General features: G+C 49.0%; 1 protein-coding gene across 1 annotated transcript in view; it reads right to left on the bottom strand.

Moving 5' to 3' along the window:
- Positions 1-12,107, bottom strand: part of LOC311124204 (terminal uridylyltransferase 7-like) — a 28,234-nt gene extending 16,127 nt beyond the window's left edge. The window contains exons 1-12 of the mRNA XM_084198395.1: positions 11,977-12,107; positions 10,976-11,245; positions 10,720-10,883; positions 10,300-10,457; positions 9,838-9,954; positions 9,556-9,733; positions 7,059-7,147; positions 5,361-5,412; positions 5,027-5,096; positions 4,683-4,809; positions 4,243-4,362; positions 3,059-3,199 (exon numbers count right to left, since the gene is read on the bottom strand). Coding sequence (XP_084054521.1) covers positions 3,059-3,199; positions 4,243-4,362; positions 4,683-4,809; positions 5,027-5,096; positions 5,361-5,412; positions 7,059-7,147; positions 9,556-9,733; positions 9,838-9,954; positions 10,300-10,457; positions 10,720-10,883; positions 10,976-11,229 — 1,470 coding nt within the window. The 5' untranslated portion in view covers positions 11,230-11,245; positions 11,977-12,107. The remainder of the gene's footprint in view (positions 1-3,058; positions 3,200-4,242; positions 4,363-4,682; positions 4,810-5,026; positions 5,097-5,360; positions 5,413-7,058; positions 7,148-9,555; positions 9,734-9,837; positions 9,955-10,299; positions 10,458-10,719; positions 10,884-10,975; positions 11,246-11,976) is intronic.
- Between the last annotated feature and the right edge of the window lie 3,589 nt (positions 12,108-15,696).

Below are 15,696 nucleotides of genomic sequence, written 5' to 3'. Positions count from 1 at the left end.
AACTACAAATACCTAGGTGTCTGGTTAGACTGTAAACTCTCCTTCCAGACTCACATTAAGAATCTCCAATCCAAAGTTAAATCTAGAATCAGCTTCCTATTTCGCAACAAAGCCTCCTTCACTCATGCTGCCAAACATGCCCTCGTAAAACTGACTATCCTACCGATCCTTGACTTCGGCGATGTCATTTACAAAATAGCCTCCAACACTCTACTCAGCAAATTGGATGTAGTCTATCACAGTGCCATCCGTTTTGTCTCCAAAGCCCCATATACTACCCACCATTGTGACCTGTACGCTCTTGTTGGCTGGTCCTCACTACATATTCGTCGCCAAACCCACTGGCTCCAGGCCATCTATAAATCACTGCTAGGCAAATCCCTGTCTTATCTTAGCTCATTGGTCACCATAGCAGCACCCACCCGTAGTCTGCGCTCCAGCAGGTATATCTCACTGGTCATCCCCAAAGCCAACACCTCCTTTGGCCGCCATTCCTTCCAGTTCTCTGCTGCCAATGACTGGAACGAATTGCAAAAATCTCTGAAGCTGGAGACTCTTATCTCCCTCACTAACTTTAAGCATCAGTTGTCAGAGCACCTTACCGATCACTGCACCTGTACACAGCCCATCTGAAATTAGCCCGCCCAACTACCTCATCCCTATATTGTTATTTATTTTGCTCTTTTGCACCCCAGTATCTCTATTTGCACATCATCTCTTGCACATCTAGCATTCCAGTGTTAATACTAATTGTAATTATTCTGCACTATAGCCTATTTATTGCCTTACCTCCATAACTTGCTACATTTGCACACACTGTATATATATTTTCTGTTGTATTTTTTGACTGTATGTTTTGTTTACCCCATATGTAACTCTGTGTTGTTGTTTTTAATCGCACTGCTTTGCTTTATCTTGGCCAGGTCGCAGTTGTAAATGAGAACTTGTTCTCAACTGGTTTACCTGGTTAAATAAAGGTGAAATAAAATAAAATAAAAAATAAAATAAAAAATGCTGTGGGGATGTTTTCAGTGGCAGGGACTGGGAGACTAGTCAGGATCGAGGGAAAGATGAAAGGAGCAAAGTACAGAGAGATCCTTGATGAAAACCTGCTCCAGAGCGCTCAGGACCTCAGACTGGGGCGAAGGTTCACCTTCCAACAGGACAACAACCCTAAGCACACTGCCAAGACAACGCAGGAGTGGCTTCGGGACAAGTCTCTGAATGTCCTTGAGTGGCCCAGCCAGAGCCCGGACTTGAACCCGATCTAACATCTCTGGAGAGACGTGAAAATAGCTGTGCAGCGACGCTCCCCATCCAACCTGACAGAGCTTGAGAGGATCTGCAGAGAAGAATGGGAGAAACTCCCCAAATACAGGTGTGCCAAACTTGTAGCGTCATACCCAAGAAGACTTGAGGCTGTAATCGCTGCCAAAGGTGCTTCAACAAAGTACTGAGTAAAGGCTCTGAATACTGATGTAAATGTCATATTTCCGTTTTTATATTTTTTATAAATGTACAGAAATTTCTAAAAATTATTTTTTGCTTTGTCATTATGGGTTTTGTGTGTAGATTGAGGAGGGAAAAAAACAATTTAATCCATTTTAGAATAAGGCTGTAACGTAACAAAATGTGGAAAAAGTCAAGTGGTCTGAATACATTCAGAATGCATTGTATAGTTACCTCCCCCCAACCCAAAGGGTGTAGTTACCTCCCCCCAACCCAAAGGGTGTAGTTACCTCCCCCCAACCCAAAGGGTGTAGTTACCTCCCCCCAACCCAAAGGGTGTAGTTACCTCCCCCCAACCCAAAGGGTGTAGTTACCCCCCCCACCCCCAAAGGGTGTAGTTACCTCCCCCCAACCCAAAGGGTGTAGTTACCACCCCCACAGGGTGTAGTTACCTCCCCCTCCCCACAGGGTGTAGTTACCTTCCCCACAGGGTGTAGTTACCTTCCCCACAGGGTGTAGTTACCTCGCCCACCCCCACAGGGTGTAGTTACCTCCCCCCCACCCCCACAGGGTGTAGTTACCTCCCCCACCCCCACAGGGTGTAGTTACCTCCCCCCAACCCAAAGGGTGTAGTTACCTCCCCCTCCCCCACAGGGTGTAGTTACCTCCCCCCAACCCAAAGGGTGTAGTTACATCCCCCTCCCCCACAGGGTGTAGTTACCTCCCCCTCCCCACAGGGTGTAGTTACATCCCCCTCCCCCACAGGGTGTAGTTACCTCCCCGCCTCCCCACAGGGTGTAGTTACCTCCCCCTCCCCCACAGGGTGTAGTTACCTCCCCCTCCCCCACAGGGTGTAGTTACCTCCCCCACAGGGTGTAGTTACCTCCCCCACAGGGTGTAGTTACCTCCCCCACAGGGTGTAGTTACCTCCCCCACAGGGTGTAGTTACCTCCCCCACAGGGTGTAGTTTCCTCCCCAACAGGGTGTAGTTACCTCCCCCACCCCCACAGGGTGTAGTTACCTCCCCCACAGGGTGTAGTTACCTCCCCCACCCCCACAGGGTGTAGTTACCTCCCCCACAGGGTGTAGTTACCTCCCCCACAGGGTGTAGTTACCTCCCCCCAACCCACAGGGTGTAGTTACCTCCCCCCAACCCACAGGGTGTAGTTACCTCCCCCACAGGGTGTAGTTACCTCCCCCACAGGGTGTAGTTACCTCCCCCACCCCCACAGGGTGTAGTTACCTCCCCCACAGGGTGTAGTTACCTCCCCCACCCCCACAGGGTGTAGTTACCTCCCCCACAGGGTGTAGTTACCTCCCCCACAGGGTGTAGTTACCTCCCCCACAGGGTGTAGTTACCTCGCCCACCCCCACAGGGTGTAGTTACCTCCCCCACCCCCACAGGGTGTAGTTACCTCCCCCAACCCACAGGGTGTAGTTACCTCCCCCAACCCACAGGGTGTAGTTACCTCCCCCACCCCCACAGGGTGTAGTTACCTCGCCCACCCCCACAGGGTGTAGTTACCTCCCCCACCCCCACAGGGTGTAGTTTCCTCCCCCACCCCCACAGGGTGTAGTTACCTCCCCCACCCCCACAGGGTGTAGTTACCTTGCCCTCCCTGTAGATGGTTTCTGGGGTTGAGGATGAGGAGGAGTCCTTAGAGACGGGGTAGTAACCCCAGTGGACAAAGCCATCCTCCACGTAGGTGAGACTGAAGTCATACAGCCGGCTAATGGAGAACTCCTTTATCTGAGAGGGAGGAGAGAGGTGTTATGGTCAGCCTGAAGTCATACAGCCGGCTAATGGAGAACTCCTTTATCTGAGAGGGAGGAGAGAGGTGTTATGGTCAGCCTGAAGTCATACAGCCGGCTAATGGAGAACTCCTTTATCTGAGAGGGAGGAGAGAGGTGTTATGGTCAGCCTGGAGTCATACAGCCTGCTAATGGAGAACTCCTTTATCTGAGAGGGAGGAGAGAGATGTTATGGTCAGCCTGAAGTCATACAGCCGGCTAATGGAGAACTCCTTTATCTGAGAGGGAGGAGAGAGATGTTATGTTAGACGCAGTGTGTTCCTCGTGTCCCAGGTTAAGGTCTGTGTCTGTCCCTCGTGTCCCAGGTTAAGGTCTGTGTCTGTCCCTCGTGTCCCAGGTTAAGGTCTGTGTCTGTCCCTCGTGTCCCAGGTTAAGGTCTGTGTCTGTCCCTCGTGTCCCAGGTTAAGGTCTGTGTCTGTCCCTCGTGTCCCAGGTTAAGGTCTGTGTCTGTCCCTCGTGTCCCAGGTTAAGGTCTGTGTCTGTCCCTCGTGTCCCAGGTTAAGGTCTGTGTCTGTCCCTCGTGTCCCAGGTTAAGGTCTGTGTGTACCTCGTGTCCCAGGTTAAGGTCTGTGTCTGTCCCTCGTGTCCCAGGTTAAGGTCTGTGTGTCCCTCGTGTCCCAGGTTAAGGTCTGTGTCTGTACCTCGTGTCCCAGGTTAAGGTCTGTGTCTGTCCCTCGTGTCCCAGGTTAAGGTCTGTGTCTGTCCCTCGTGTCCCAGGTTAAGGTCTGTGTCTGTCCCTCGTGTCCCAGGTTAAGGTCTGTGTGTACCTCGTGTCCCAGGTTAAGGTCTGTGTGTACCTCGTGTCCCAGGTTAAGGTCTGTGTGTACCTCGTGTCCCAGGTTAAGGTCTGTGTCTGTCCCTCGTGTCCCAGGTTAAGGTCTGTGTCTGTCCCTCGTGTCCCAGGTTAAGGTCTGTGTGTACCTCGTGTCCCAGGTTAAGGTCTGTGTGTACCTCGTGTCCCAGGTTAAGGTCTGTGTGTACCTCGTGTCCCAGGTAGGCAGGCAGGATGGACTGTTTCCTCTGCTGGAGGAAGTAGATGACCATGAGAGCCAAGACGTACGACGGCAGACCTCCCTCCTCCGCTCGGTCCACGTGACAGATCTAACAGGCAGAAACAACGTCAAAACACTGAAACCTGGGACACAAAGGACATTCTGTCTATGAGGCGAATCCTAACTGCCACTCAACCCACATTTGAAGTTAGTCTACCATTTACATCGTAGCATGATTATGTGAAAATTGAACTTAATTCATCCCTCAGTGATGAATGAGGTTTCTACAAGCCAAAATGTCTTAGGAACTTCGGCACCTCACCTAAAAAAAAAACATCTAGAGGAAACACTACTAGGCTAACCGGTGATCAGGTATTAACCAGGTTACTGAGGTGATTGACAGGTGTGTGGGCCAATTAATAAACTCACCCGGGCCCAGTGTCTGAAGCCCAGGACCAGCGGCAGCAGGAGAGGCTCCCGATTGGCCAGCTCAGACAGGAAGGAGGTGGTCAAGCAGGCGTTGTCATTTCCTGCGCTCACCTTACACACCAGACCGCTTGAGGAACAACAACAACAATAACAGACAGGTTCTTCCTGTACCCAAAAACTACAGGGCCCATCAGCCACATTTTCACATCAGTCAAAGGGAGATGTGGTTATTTTCAGGAAGATTAGTGCTAAACAATACAACTGTCATATAGTCAGATAGCAGCACATTAGAAAGAACAGTCTAATGTTTCACTAACAATGGATGTGATTAATGAAGGACTGACCTGCCCTCGTCTTTACAGATGACCACAGGTACCCTGGCATGGAAGTCTGCCTCCAGGTTACCATAGAGAACTGGAAACAACCATCATCATCATCACCATCACCATCATCACAACCACCATCACAAACAACCACCATCACCACAAACACCATCCTCTTTATCACAAACAACCATCACAACCACCATCATTGTCGTCATCACAAACAACGATCAACAACATCTCAGAGTGATCACTCCATTGATGGCGATCACAATGTTTAACGCTAAAAGTATAATTGGTTATTATGGGGTTTTTCTAGCTAGCGTAGCATCACAAGAGGTAAAAATGTACTCACTACTGACAGACAGACTCTCCTGAACCAGCAACAGAACCTCTGGTTGATGCATCTGTGAATACAGGCACATTTCAAAACTCCTAAAGTATAAACACTGAACAAAAATACAAACGCAACATCCATCAATTTCAAAGATTTTACTGAGTTCATATAAGGAAATTCATTAGGCCCTAATCTTTGGATTTCACATGACTGGGAATACAGATATGCATCTGTTGGTCACAGATACCTTTAAAAAAAAAAGTTGTTCCATATATAAAAAAGGTAGGGTTGTGGATCAGAAAACCAGTCAGTATCTGGTGTGACCATCATTTGCCTCTTGCAGCGCGACACATCTCCTTCGCATAGAGTTGATCAGGCTGTTGATTGTGGCCTGTTGAATGTGGTCCCACTCCTCTTCAATGGCTGTGCGAAGTTGCTGGATATTGGCGGGAACTGGAACAAGCTGTTGTACACGTCGATCCAGAGCATCCCAAACATGCTCAATAGGTCACGTCTGGTGAGTATGCAGGCCATGGAAGAACTGGGACATTTTCAGATTCCAGGAATTGTGTACAGATCCTTGCGACATGGGGCCGTGCATTATCATGCTGAAACATGAGGTGATGGCAGCAGATGAATGGCACGACAATGGGCCTCAGGATCTCGTCACTGTATCTCTGTGCTTTCAAATTGCCATAGATAAAATGCAATGGTGTTCGTTGTCCATAGCTTATACCTGCCCATACCATAACCCCACCGCCACCATGGGGCACTCTATTCACAACGTTGACATCAATAAACCGCTCGCCCACACGACGCCATCTGACCGGTACAGTTGAAACCGGGATTAATCTGTGAAGAGCACACTTCTCCAGCGTGCCAGTGGCCATTGAAGGTGAGCGTTTGCTGAAGTCGGTTATGACACCGAACTGCAGTCGGGTCAAGACCCTGGTGAGGACGACGAGCACGCAGATGAGCTTCCCTGAAACGGTTTCTGACAGTTTGTGCAGAAATTCTTCAGTTAGCTAACATTGAACCTAGTTGGTTAGCTTTAGCTACCTGCAGATTCATGCATAGTAGTAACGTTATGAGTTGGGATTATGGTTCATTGTTTAGCTAGCTAGCTACACGTCTAAACAAAAGACTCCACTATGCAAGTAACCATTTCACTGTACCGTTTACACCAGGGGTACTCAACTCTTACCCTACGAGGTCCGGAGCCTGCTGGTTTTCTGTTCTACCTGATAATGAATTGCTCCCACCTGGTGTCCCAGGTCTAAAATCAGTCCCTGAATAGAGAACAATGAAAAAATGCAGTGGAACTGGCTTGGAGGTCCAGAGTTGAGTTGGAGCGGTTTACACCTTCTGTATCCTGTGCATGTGACAAATAAACTTAGATTTTATTTTATGTAGTAATAATATAGTGAGTGTTTACCAGAGACGGTAATGTGAAGAACAACATGACCTGCACCAAAGTCAGATTAGGACATAACGTTAGGCCAACGAGACGGTATCCAAGTTCTACAATTGTCAGGTAGAACGCCCTGCTTTTATTTAGTCACACCCACAACCAGCTCCCGTCGGACTGCCGCGCAGATTTACATTTTTGTTCAGTATAGATACAACACAGAGGAAGACATGTGACAGTACAACACTGAAGAACAGGAGAACTGCTAATTAAAGAAATAGGATGAGATGTAAACACACGCTACTCACATGAGGGGGGAACTGGATATCAATGTTGACGTCAGAATCCTTAAAACCAAACTTGGTGCAGGACGACCCATAGAGCCGGAGTTTCACCTCTGAAACAAGAAGAAGGGAAACTTTACTAGTCCAGCATGCGGGGGCAGTCCCTCAGAAACAAGGACCCGGTCTTTATCAACCCACCCAGCATGGTTGGTCCAGTCTTTATCAACCCACCCAGCATGGTTGGTCCAGTCTTTATCAACACACCCAGCATGGTTGGTCCAGTCTTTATCCACCCACCCTGCATGGTTGGTCCAATCTTTATCAACCCACCCAGCATGGTCGGTCCAGTCGTTATCAACCCAGCCATCATCCCTACCCAGCATGGTTGGTCCAATCTTTATCAACCCACCCAGCATGGTCGGTCCAGTCGTTATCAACCCAGCCATCATCCCTACCCAGCATGGTTGGTCCAATCTTTATCAACCCACCCAGCATGGTTGGTACAGTCATTATCAACCCAGCCATCATCCCCACCCAGCATGGTTGGTCCAGTCATTATCAACCCAGCCATCATCCCCACCCAGCATGGTTGGTCCAGCCTTTATCAACCCACCCAGCATGGTTGGTCCAGCCTTTATCAACCCAGCCATCAGCCTGAAGACAGGAAGTAAAACCTGTCCAAACAGTTCATATACTGTATTAAGCCAGTTCATATTATGACAACCTTTTGTGAGATGTTTGTTTGTTTTGGTGTTCCGGCTGTTTCAAGCACTTCTTTTCTTGAGGCAAGTCGAAGTTCGGTAACCTTCACGCCCCTTCATTGGTGATGTTTCAACAGTGGAGGTGGGAATTATGGATGGGATTCTTCATTGAAGTGTTTGCTGTCATTCAACACGAGAGAGAGGAGAGAGGGCAGCATCAGCTGGGCCCTACTGAGAGGAGAGAGGGCAGCATCAGCTGGGCCCTACTGAGAGGAGAGAGGGCAGCATCAGCTGGGCCCTACTGAGAGGAGAGAGGGCAGCATCAGCTGGGCCCTACTGAGAGGAGAGAGGGCAGCATCAGCTGGGCCCTACTGAGAGGAGAGAGGGCAGCATCAGCTGGGCCCTACTGAGAGGAGAGAGGGCAGCATCAGCTGGGCCCTACTGAGAGGAGAGAGGGCAGCATCAGCTGGGCCCTACTGAGAGGAGAGAGGGCAGCATCAGCTGGGCCCTACTGAGAGGAGAGAGGGCAGCATCAGCTGGGCCCTACTGAGAGGAGAGAGGGCAGCATCAGCTGGGCCCTACTGAGAGGAGAGAGGGCAGCATCAGCTGGGCCCTACTGAGAGGAGAGAGGGCAGCATCAGCTGGGCCCTACTGAGAGGAGAGAGGGCAGCATCAGCTGGGCCCTACTGAGAGGAGAGAGGGCAGCATCAGCTGGGCCCTACTGAGAGGAGAGAGGGCAGCATCAGCTGGGCCCTACTGAGAGGAGAGAGGGCAGCATCAGCTGGGCCCTACTGAGAGGAGAGAGGGCAGCATCAGCTGGGCCCTACTGAGAGGAGAGAGGGCAGCATCAGCTGGGCCCTACTGAGAGGAGAGAGGGCAGCATCAGCTGGGCCCTACTGAGAGGAGAGAGGGCAGCATCAGCTGGGCCCTACTGAGAGGAGAGAGGGCAGCATCAGCTGGGCCCTACTGAGAGGAGAGAGGGCAGCATCAGCTGGGCCCTACTGAGAGGAGAGAGGGCAGCATCAGCTGGGCCCTACTGAGAGGAGAGAGGGCAGCATCAGCTGGGCCCTACTGAGAGGAGAGAGGGCAGCATCAGCTGGGCCCTACTGAGAGGAGAGAGGGCAGCATCAGCTGGGCCCTACTGAGAGGAGAGAGGGCAGCATCAGCTGGGCCCTACTGAGAGGAGAGAGGGCAGCATCAGCTGGGCCCTACTGAGAGGAGAGAGGGCAGCATCAGCTGGGCCCTACTGAGAGGAGAGAGGGCAGCATCAGCTGGGCCCTACTGAGAGGAGAGAGGGCAGCATCAGCTGGGCCCTACTGAGAGGAGAGAGGGCAGCATCAGCTGGGCCCTACTGAGAGGAGAGAGGGCAGCATCAGCTGGGCCCTACTGAGAGGAGAGAGGGCAGCATCAGCTGGGCCCTACTGAGAGGCACACTACTAGTTTTCACGCACATGTTTAGAAGTACTCCACCAAACATCTTAGTTAGATGGAAAATCGCACGACTAAGCCCTTCTCGGCAGATTTATCTTAGATTAATTCAGACTATTTTGAGGAAGTGTTACTGGCTATGTTGTTGCTACGGTGGCTCAAGAGGGACAACCCGTAATATTGTTTTTCAAGCTAAGGTCTTTAGGGAGTTCTGCTAGGAGCAAAACCAACCAACAGTATGTACGGCTGGACTCGTCTACCCCGCTAGTCTACTCCGGCCGTTCTGTCACCAGGCAGGACGGACGTTAGGACTTCTAGTCACACACACAGCGTTCTCTCACCAGGCAGGACGGACGTTAGGACTTCTAGTCACACACACAGCGTTCTCTCACCAGGCAGGACAGACATCAGGACTTCCTGCATGTTGGAGACAATCTGTCGTCTGTTCTCTACATCCTGGTCACTCATCCCCCTCTCTCTGACCACGCCTTCCAACGCCACGCTCACCGCCACCACCTGCTCCACCCCAGGGGGCGCGAGATCCGTCAGCACCGCCTCCTCACGACGCTCCTAAACACAGAGACACATAGGGGTCATATAATAATAAATACATATCGTGTCTGTAATCATTGTTTTGGAAGATAGAGGTGAGTAGTATTAGTAGGTGTTCTCACCTTCGCTCTCCTCTTGTGCCACTTGTCTTTGACGTGTCTGTGAGCTTCAGAGACAGAGTCCAGTAGTACCTCACACAGAGAGCAGGTGTAGACAGCACTGGGTTTACTGCGGGACCTCTGAGACAGGGAGAAGAGAGAGAGACGTGCCATTGGTCGCGTTCCCCTGCATCAACCAATGCATCGACTGCGCCGCCAGGCACCAGACTGCTATAACATGTGACGGGGTCAGCTGATACGTAAAATAACTATGCAGGCATCGTAAGATCTGGCATGAGTCGGCAACGCCTGGCCAGAGGAACGCGCTCACAGTGTCCGTAGAGGACTCAGGAAGTAAGTTTAGCCTCTGATTAGTTGAATCAGTTGTGTGTGTGCGTGCGGGTCCAGAACAAAATGTATGACGTTGGGAATACTGAAGGATGGGAGTGGAGTGACACGGTACTCCCCTCCTGATGGACGCCTCACCTTCTTCAGACGGAAGATCTCCTCTCTGCCGATCTTCTCCTCTGCCTGTTTCAGTCCCAGCAGCTCTTTGGCTGACAGAGATGACTCATCCACCACCGGCCCACGGTCCTCCTCACCTAGACCCCGCCTCCGGTCACGGTACCTACAGTTCCTCCCCCCTGGAGAAACCAAGCTACGTTACCCATAGTCATTCACACACCTTCCTGACTCCACAGCCATGTAAATTGTGGGTAAATTGTGAATGACTGATCTACAACTAATATTAAGTAGTTATTTATGATGCAAGATGACTTGTCAATCAGTCAGTCTCGACACGCCTTTAAAATCGGCTGCAATGTGGAACGCACCCCATGCAAATAACCTATAGGTAACACCACCCCATGCCTACTGAAGATAACCCAGGTCTTTGTTTGGTTCTACCTGAGCTGTGAGGTGTGTTGTCAGTGTTGTCTCTCCGTCCCTGCTCCCTGTCCTCCCCTGGGTCCTCTCCCTGAGACGTTCTCCTCCAGCGCTGTGAGGGGCGCTCTCTCCAGTTCTCCTCCCTGCCCTCGACCAGGCCCTCCACCTGCTGGCTCTCCGGGTACCTGCAAAGTTTTAGCATGGCAACTTAGTGTGACATGTTTTTCCTATTGGGAAATGTTAACTGTTCAGTCTTAGGAATAAGTGTATTTTGTACCTGGGTCTCTGGAAACCCTCCCTCTGAGAGGGGCTTTGGCCCCCCTTGAACACCCCCCCTCCAGGGGAGCTGCTGAGGGGTCCCATCACTCCCTTCTTGGGGCGTCCCCTCTTCCCCTGGCCACTCCTCTCTGGCTTGGGGCTGTATCCCCTCCCAGCGTCCTGGTTCCTCCAGGCCTCTGCCTCGTTTGCCACCGCGCCCCTCTCCCGGCCTCCCTGCTTAGGGTAGCGTGGCCTGCCTCCTGACTCTTCCATGGTGTTTCTACTAGGCCTGTGGAGAGAGACAAAGAGAGATGTAGCTAGTTCAAATCAAATTCATTGCTACTTCATCAATACTTCTGGGGAATGTAGTGGCCACTAGCTCTGGTCCAGGGTGCTTGTGGAAAAACGCGCACTGACGAACCCCTGGACAAGCACTAAGTGGCCACTAGCTCATACAGAGATCACAGGTAATGACAGTTCATTCATTTGGCTTACCTCCATATCTGTTACTTCCTCAAAAGCTAGGCTAGCTAACTAGCTAAAGTTAGCTTCTAGCAGTTTGGCACGCTAACTATTAAGGCCCAACTGTTTACTAACAACTGCCAGTACGTTGTGTGGATCACATATTAACTAGCAAATACTTTCGTTACATTTTAAAACAACTTGACTGGCAAATTGTTTCTTTGCGGAAGCTAGCTGTTAGCATGTTGTCACAATATTGTTGGCTAACTAAACTAGCCACCATGACGTGACATTTAGCTAGCTTGCTACTGACTTATTGCTTAGCTAAGCCTAAAGACTTCGGGCTGGCATGTGTTGGATCTATTCTGGCTTACTTAATTTTCCTACAAAACCAGTAGCTAGCTCTGTCTGAATTCATCATCTGACCTTTCTGTTGTGAAATGAAACCGCTAACGCCAGCTAATGTGTTAGCTAGCTAGCTGGCTACCAATCATTGCTGGCTACTCGCTAATACACAAACATAAATGATTACAATAATAGGCAGATATTTAGAAATACCTGTTGTCTTAGTATGGCCAGCATGCTACTGTGTTTATTCGTTATCGTTAAGTTTAGCTAGCACAACACAGATGATCCATTATATTTACCAGGTACTCAAGCGCCCACTCTAACAATTAAAAGAAACGTCTTCAAAAATGGAAGGCAGTCGGGAGGAGGCGAGATCAGGTGGGATCATTCTAGCCAATGAGGGGGCAGATACAGCATCAGGTGGGATCATTCTAGCCAATGAGGGGGCAGATACGCGTGTGAACAGCTAGGGGTTCCGATCTAGAAGCACATTTTCGACTGCTCCTACAGTTCTGCTTCGGTACTGCAGTTTAACTGACGCCCGGCCGAGAAAGACCATTTCCAAACACGGCCACATAGAGAAGTCAGATGAGAAAATTCCTAATAAGACACTTTAGTGATCACCTTTGTGCACAAAATATCAATTGAATTATTCAAATAATTGTTGGCTGAGACCAATTTTTTTCCTTCACTCATATCAGAAGTACAGAGAGATCCTTGATGAAAACCTGCTCCAGAGCGCTCAGGACCTCAGACTGGGGCGAAGGTTCAACTTCCAACAGGCCAACCACCTTAAGCACACAGCCAAGACAACGCAGGAGTGGCTTCGGGACAAGTCTCTGCATGTCTATGACCCGTGTAGCTCAGTTGGTAGAGCATGGTGCTTGTGACACCAGGGTTGTGGGTTTGATTCCCACGGGGGACCAGTATGAAGAAAAAAAAAATTATGCACTCACTAAATGTAAAAATGTCCTTGAGTGTCCCAGCCAGAGCCCGGACTTAAACCCGATTGAACATCTCTGGAGAGACCTGAAAATAGCTGTACAGCAATGCTCCTCGTCCAACCTGACAGCGCATGAGAGGATCTGCAGAGAAGAATGGGAGAAACTCCCCATTTTTATTTTATTTGTTATTTTTATCTTTATTTAACTAGGCAAGTTAGTTAAGAACAAATTCTTATTTACAATGACGGCCTACACATACAGGTGTGCCAAGCTTGTAGCGTCATACCCAAGAAGACTCAATGCTGTAATCACTGCCAAAGGTGCTTCAACAAAGTACTGAGTAAAGGGTCTGAATACTTACGTAAATTTAATATTTCAGTTTTTATTTTTAATAAATTAGCAAACATTTCTAAAAACCTTTTTTTGCTTTGCCATTATGGGGTATTGTGAGTAGATTGAACAATTCAATCCATTTTAGAATAAGGCTGTAACGTAACAAAATGTGGAAAAAGTCAAGTGGTCTGAATACTTTCTGAAATATAAGAAAGTATAAAAATATAAATGCAACATGTAAAGTGTTGGTCCCATGTTTCAGGAGCTGAAATAAAAGATCCCAGAAATACATACAAAAAGCTTATTTCTCTAACATTTTGTGCACACATTTGTTTACATCCCTGTTAGTGAGCATTTCTCCTTTGCCAAGATAATCCATCCACCTGACAGGTGTGGCATATCAAGAAGCTGATTAAACAGCGTTTCACAGGTGCACCTTGTGCTGGGGATAATAAAAGGCCACTGCAGTTTTGTCACACAACACAATGCCACAGATGTCTCACGTTTTAAGGGACCGTGCAATTGGCATGCTTACTGCAGGAATGTCCACCAGAGCTGTTGTCAGAGAATTGAATGTTAATTTCTCGACCAATGTCGTTTTAGAGAATTTGGCAGGACGTCCAACCGGCCTCACAACCGCAGATCACATGTAACCACGCCAGCCCAGGACCTCCCCATCCGGCTTCTTCACCTGCAGGACCGTCTGAGACCAGCCACCCAGACAGCTGATTAATCTGTGGGTTTGGACAACCGAAGAGTTTCTGCACACTGTCAGAAACCGTCTCAGGGAAGCTCATCTGTGTGCTTGTCATCCTCACCAGGGTCTTGACCTGACTGCAGTTCGGTGTCGTAACTGACTTCAGTGGGCAAATGCTCACCTTCAATGGCCACTGGCACGCTGGAGAAATGTGCTCTTCACGGATTAATCCTGGTTTCAACTGTACTGGGCAGATGGCAGGCTGATGTCAACGTTGTGAACAGAGTGCCCCATGGTGGCGGTGGGGTTATGATATGGGCAGGCATAAGCTATGGACAATGAACACAATTGCATTTTATCGATGGCAATTTGAATGTACAGAGATACTGTGAAGAGATCCGGAGGTGGTCACACACTTACGTTTAAAGGTATCTGTGACCAACAGATGCATATCTGTATTCCCAGTCATGTGAAATCCATCGATTAGGGCCTGATAGATTTATTTAAGTTGACTGATTTCCTGATATGAACTGTAACTCAGTAAAATCTTTGAAATTGTTGCATTTTGCGTTTATATTTTTGTTCAGTGTGTATATACTATATGTACCCCCTGTGTATATACTATATGTGCCCCCTGTGTATATACTATATGTACCCCCTGTGTATATACTATATGTGTCCCCTGTGTATATACTATATGTACCCCCTGTGTATATACTATATGTGCCCCCTGTGTATATACTATATGTGTCCCCTGTGTATATACTATATGTACCCCCTGTGTATATACTATATGTACCCCCTGTGTATATACTATATGTGCCCCCCTGTGTATATACTATATGTGCCCCCTGTGTATATACTATATGTGCCCCCTGTGTATATACTATATGTACCCCCTGTGTATATACTATATGTGCCCCCTGTGTATATACTATATGTGCCCCCTGTGTATATACTATATGTGCCCCCTGTGTATATACTATATGTGTCCCCTGTGTATATACTGTATGTGCCCCCTGTGTATATACTGTATGTGTCCCCTGTGTATATACTGTATATGCCCCCTGTGTATATACTATATGTGCCCCCTGTGTATATACTATATGTACCCCCTGTGTATATACTATATGTGCCCCCTGTGTATATACTATATGTGTCCCCTGTGTATATACTATATGTGTCCCCTGTGTATATACTGTATGTGTCCCCTGTGTATATACTATATGTGCCCCCTGTGTATATACTATATGTACCCCCTGTGTATATACTATATGTGCCCCCTGTGTATATACTATATGTGCCCCCTGTGTATATACTATATGTACCCCCTATGTATATACTATATGTGTCCCCTGTGTATATACTATATGTGTCCCCTGTGTATATACTATATGTGCCCCCTGTGTATATACTGTATGTGCCCCCTGGGGATTTCAACCTCCCTATGTCCACATTTGACTCATTTCTCTCTGCCTCCTTCTTTCCACTTCTCTCCTCTTTTGACCTCACCCTCTCACCGTCCCCCCCTACTCACAAGGCAGGCAATACGCTTGACCTCATCTTTACTAGATGCTGCTCCTCTACTAATCTCACTGCAACTCCCCTCCATGTCTCCGACCACTACTTTGTTTCCTTTTCTCTCTCGCTCTCCTCCCACACTACTCACTCTGCCCCTACACAGATGGTAATGCGCCGCCGCAACCTTCGCTCTCTCTCTCCCACTACTCTCTCCTCTTCCATCCTATCATCTCTTCCCTCTGCTCAATCCTTCTCCCTCCAATCTCCTGATTCTGCCTCCTCAACCCTCCTCTCCTCCCTTTCTGCATCCTTTGACTCTCTGTGTCCCCTATCCTCCCGGCCGGCTCGGTCCTCCCCTCCAGCTCCGTGGCTTGATGACTCATTGCGAGCTCACAGAACAGAGCTCCGGGCAGCGGAGCGGAAATGGAAGAAAAC

Source organism: Coregonus lavaretus (assembly GCF_964263955.1).
Source record: "Coregonus lavaretus genome assembly, contig: HAP1_SCAFFOLD_364, whole genome shotgun sequence".
NCBI lineage: Eukaryota > Metazoa > Chordata > Actinopteri > Salmoniformes > Salmonidae > Coregonus > Coregonus lavaretus.
This window is presented reverse-complemented; position numbering and strand designations above follow the sequence as displayed.